The sequence below is a fragment of the Rhineura floridana genome, chromosome 3 (assembly GCF_030035675.1).
Source record: "Rhineura floridana isolate rRhiFlo1 chromosome 3, rRhiFlo1.hap2, whole genome shotgun sequence".
NCBI classification, from domain to species: Eukaryota; Metazoa; Chordata; class Lepidosauria; order Squamata; family Rhineuridae; genus Rhineura; species Rhineura floridana.
This window is the reverse complement of record NC_084482.1, coordinates 118,083,304-118,088,447: the sequence shown is the minus strand read 5'-3', so window position 1 is coordinate 118,088,447 and position 5,144 is coordinate 118,083,304. Positions and strand designations below refer to the sequence as shown.

General features: G+C 40.4%; 1 protein-coding gene across 3 annotated transcripts; it reads left to right on the top strand.

The window, feature by feature from the left end:
• Window positions 1-830: 830 nt before the first annotated feature.
• Window positions 831-4,729, top strand: MED7 (mediator complex subunit 7). Of its 3 annotated transcripts, none has more exons than XM_061621954.1 (2): window positions 831-1,101; window positions 2,399-4,729. In XM_061621954.1, the coding sequence occupies exon 2, from the start codon at window positions 2,416-2,418 to the stop codon at window positions 3,106-3,108; it is 693 nt and encodes a 230-aa protein (XP_061477938.1). In that variant the 5' UTR covers window positions 831-1,101; window positions 2,399-2,415; the 3' UTR covers window positions 3,109-4,729. The 3 variants fall into 3 exon arrangements, with proteins under 3 accessions (XP_061477938.1, XP_061477937.1, XP_061477939.1); XM_061621953.1 differs by having other exon boundaries at window positions 831-1,129; XM_061621955.1 differs by lacking the exon at window positions 831-1,101 and adding an exon at window positions 1,197-1,389.
• Window positions 4,730-5,144: the final 415 nt, after the last annotated feature.

Genomic DNA, 5,144 nt, shown 5'->3' with positions numbered 1-5,144 from the left:
CATTTATTAGATAGTTTCTGTAACTATCAGCCTCAGTCCTGTACTGAGATGTGAAATTATAATTCAAAGTGGTTTTAATGCCCACCCCTGATCTACAATATGGGGTTTATAACAATGGGATACAAAATATGGTCTCCCAACCTCACTCCCCCTCCCCTCCAGCATCCTGTATTATGGGATAACAATACTGAATTATACTGTAGGGCTGTTGTTCCGCACTCGGAGAGCTTTATGATAAAGCAGTTTATACACTTTCTAAATAAGTAGCCCTTACGTCCAAACTTAAATTTCAGGATAACTCCGGAGTATGCCTAGCTCACAATTATATGAAAAATATGATCACTCAGTCAGATTCCTCACCCCGACCCAGTCTGGAACTTGAGAAAAATAAAATGTGTCTTACAGCAGGAAGCATTGGCGGGGGATTTCCTACCCTTTTAAAAAAAACACAGTACCGCACACACACATTTTTTCCTACAGAAAATGAACGCCTATATTTGGGCTTTGTGAAACAAGGAAGAATACACCGGTATCTAACTACAGCTTTGATAAATACTGGCGATGTGAATCACCACTACGATACATTTTCCTTTGGTCTATGAGCTTCTATAGATTTTATCCCTTTAATTTTTTTTAACCCCTTTCATGAAACACAAAGCACAACGTCAAAAGTAACCAGGAAGTCCTGCCTGCAAAGGAACTGCCGGTCTAGGCGGTTTTCTTTCTAACGTCTTTGGCGAAGGCTTCTGATACGCTGATTAAAAGAAATCTTTTCAGCGCTTTGAGTTCCGTCCGCCCTGACGACAGTGGGATGGGAGGACGAAGATGACGATACTTCTGTTTGACATCAAGAGCAGCCAATCAAAAAGCAAGCCAATTTCTCTGGTTAAGACTATGGGTGTTTCCTTTCCCTCTATCTTTCCCACCTCGCCTCTTTCACGCTTCCTGCGCAGCTGCTCATCGTTTCAACGCGCAAGCCAATAGAGAGGCAGGCGACCGAGTAGAGCACGCCGGAAGTGGCTCTGTGCCAGTAGTTAGGGGAAAGAGAAGGGAAGAAAGAAACGGAGGGACGAGTTGGGGGAAAGCGAAGCTCGAACTGTGGTAGGTGAAGCTGTGAAAGGGAAACCAGGTGAGGGGCGTTGATATCTTTCTGAGCCTGCAGAAGCAAGTAAACCCGAGGGGGAGGGCTGTCCAGTGGCTGTCAAGTCCTGTCAAGTCCTGTCCAGTGATAGGGACTGGTTTTGACTCCCAGTTTGCATGCAGTTTCAGAAGCCCTTGCCTGACCCTCTTCCAAAAATGATTGCCTGCGGGATTCGTTTCCCCACAGGATGAGAATCGTAAGATTGAAGTTCTCTGCTTTCTTCTGGAATCCGCCTTCCAAGTGTTTGGGTGTGTGTGTGTTTTCCTTCTCTTCAGAAGAGATGCTTTTCATGTACGACAGTGAAAGCATACTAAGGCTGACCCTGCTTCCGATATAGCGACTATAAGGCTCGGCCCCTTGCTGTTAGGGTAGCGAAGTCAGTTTATGCTTGATGCTGAGAGAGCTTCTGTGTCACAAAGAGGGATGTGAACCTGTATCGCTTCATGATCCATGTGTTGCAAGCTCCTGATATTTTGTGAACAGTTAAGGCTACAATCCTGCATCCATTTCCCTAGGAGCAAGTCCCATTGACCTTGCTGATATTTGCTTCTCAGTAAGCGTGTACGTAACTTGCACTGTAAGTTCCCAACTTGGTTGTAAAATATGGGGATTTACATCGGACAATCTGGTGTCCATATACCTTAAGGTGCTTTCTGATACAAGTCCGCTTTCTCAAATATTTTTTATTTATTTATTTATTTATTTATATGAGATTTGCTAGTCGCCCATCTGGCTGGTTGGCCAGCAACTCTGGGCGACGTACACGTTAAAACAGTATATAAAACAGTTAAAAGTTTAAGAACACAGTAAAACTAGCCCGTTCCAAAAGCCTGCTTAAAAAAACCAAGTCTTCAGGGTCCAGCAGAAGCTCATTATAGATGGGGCATGGCGTAGATCATTTGGGAGAGAATTCCATAGGGTGGGGGCCACAATTGAGAAGGCCCTCTCTCGAGTCCTCACCAGTCTAGCTGTTTTGGGTAGGTGCTGCCTCTGCCTTGTTAAAAGTAGCACAGATAATATCTGAATATTTCATTTCATTTTAAATCGTCTAAAATGTGTTTCGAAACATTTAAATGACTCCACATAATTTACTGTAAATATTTTTGTCCCATAACAGGCCTAAAAGTAGGGGGAGAGAGTTCTCTTCTAATTTATGAAGACTTAACTGTGTAGTCACTGGTATTAAAATATGGTGGTGTTACATTTATATTTGCTCTAAAACTAATATTCTAAATCTGTATTCACTCTTTATTTTAGCAATTTGAACTGCCACGATGAGTGAACCTCAGCAAGTGAGTGCCCTCCCTCCACCTCCAATGCAGTATATTAAAGAATATACTGATGAAAATATTCGTAAAGGTGTGGCCCCTAAGCCTCCACCACCAATTAAAGATAGCTATATGATGTTTGGAAACCAGTTTCAATGTGATGATCTAATCATTCGACCATTGGAAAGCCAAGGCATTGAACGATTGCATCCTATGCAATTTGACCATAAGAAAGAACTAAGGAAACTCAATATGTCAATCTTGGTCAACTTCTTGGACCTGTTGGATATATTGATAAGGAGCCCAGGCAGCATAAAACGAGAGGAGAAACTGGAAGACTTAAAACTGCTCTTTGTCCATGTACATCATCTTATAAATGAATATCGACCCCATCAAGCCAGAGAGACATTGAGAGTCATGATGGAAGTGCAGAAACGTCAACGTTTGGAAACTGCAGAGAGGTTTCAGAAGCATTTAGAGCGAGTTGTTGAAATGATCCAGAACTGCCTGGCCTCTCTGCCTGATGATTTGCCTCATTCTGATGGAGGGATGAGGATAAAAACTGAACCTATGGACCATGAGGACAGCATCAATTGCATTGGACAGAATGAGCAGCAGAGAGCAAGCTCTAGCACCAAAAAGGATCAGATTTTGGATAAAGATGCTAACATGTGTGGTATTATTGATGAAATGACATAAAGAAGGCTCTAGGGAGATTCTCTTTGGGAAACTGTAATCCAGTTCTTGAGAGTGAAAGTGAAACTGATGCTGCCTTTTAATTGTGATTATTAATAAGTAATCATGGAACATGGTCTGTAAGAAAATAAACTTGGATTTATTTTTATAGTTTTTCAATGTGCACTGTGTTTTTGTGTATTTGGCTTTAAAGAAAAGTAAAAACTATAGATGGCTTTATTCTGGAAAGCATCACCTTTGTCATTTGTTACTGCCCAAATTCTACTGAAAACTCATTTTGTTGATTGTGTATGGGAAGTTCAGTCAGGAACTTAAATATATGCTAGTTCTTTGTTTCAGACACAGTAAAAGAAATATTCTACTATACTGCTACAGTGCTATGCATTTTGATATAAGTAAACAAAATTATCTTAAGAATTTTCTTTTTGCATTGTTATGAATTTTCATTCAAGAATTGAAGTAACTGCTTTTGGTTTATCACAAACCTTTTTTCCCTTTTTAAAAAAATGAGTACCTAAATGTCTCTTGCCTATTGAGATGAATGTACTTCTAAAAATACTTCTGTTTGTCACAAAACTCTTTGAACCAAACTAAATTTGCATCTTACACAATGACTCCTGTGATCGTAACATAAGGTTCTATTATATTGTGAAGGAGTTGCCTCACTGCTTGCTCTGGGACATATGGGATTGGCCTATTAAACTTAGGTTGCATCACAGTAGATTGCATCCAGTGATGGTGTTGCACTAGCAGCACCTTTATATATATAGACCCAGCTGCAGTAGCGGTGAGAGCAGCAGTGGGCGGGGTTGGTGGGAGGTTAGAAAATTGGATGTCCTGACTTGCACAGCAGTAAGTGCTTTTGCACTCTCTGCTAATGCAATGCCACCGTGGATAAAATCCAGTAAAGATGACTGAAAGTGGGAACTTGGAAGTAAACTCTGCAGTCTAGAATGAATGGCTAGTAAGTGTAGCTTTTTTGTGAAGGTTAGCTATGTTGCTGCATGGAAAGGGGATGTCAATGAGCAATCAGCAGCTGGACCTCCACTGGTATGCAATGGCTACTTGCTCTCCTGCCAACAGACCATTTTGTCACCATCATTAAATTACTCCTGTGCTTATTTCTGGCATGTTCTCTCCTCTAAGATGCATTTTGTGCACCTGCCTTTTATGTTCTGCTTTGTATTGTCATGAATTTATAAAACATTGTTTGTTTACCTCAGGAATGAATTAGGAGTGTGCATGTATTAAACAAAAACGTCTACAAACTTCACTGTGTATGACAGAATTCTTGCCATTCTTGTGAGTTTCCATGAAAACCCTATTCATAGGGTCGCCATAAGTCGGAATCAACTTGAAGGCAGTCCATTTCATGCTTGCAAAACGTCACCACAGCGTTGTTTTCCTCTGAGTTGACAAAAGAGGGCAGCACTTAACTATCCAGTTATGGTGCTATTTCTCATAAGCATCAGAGATTTCTACCCACGTTTATCTGTAAAAACATCCAAGAAATATTAGCTGTGGTTTTGCCATGACAGGCTATGTTGTTGACTTCATATGAAATGTATTTAGTGTTAACATCATCACACATTAGGAACATGAGTAAACTGCTTTTATATACCAAGTATATGTCTGTGTTTTCAGTAGTAATATTACGGTGACTCTTAAAAGTAGGCTGAAAACTGCAGTTGTTTGTAGAATGATGCAGTTAACTTGTCTGTTTGCAGGAAATGGTTGAAAAGCACCCCCATTGTTAGCATATCAGATACCTTTTACATCTGTTCTATGCAATGATTTTTGCCTACTTGATAGTTCCTGCTCTTCAGATTTGTGTGTTTGATGCTGATACTGCACTATACATTTCTGTTAATGCCCAGCCATGGCGAACAACCTGAAATAATACTTTTAAGTAGATGTAGTTTTATGCTTGTTGGAATAATTACCTGAGTGAAACAGGTCTTCTATCCAGTAGTATTGTAATATTCTTTGAAAATCACATTAGGTGAATTGCAAAGACCTAGGACATGTGTGGGGAAACC

Coding starts and splice junctions, on each gene's coding strand:
- MED7 (XM_061621954.1), top strand. CDS start 2,416: ATGAGTGAACCTCAGCAAGTGAGTGCCCTCCCTCCACCTCCAATGCAG.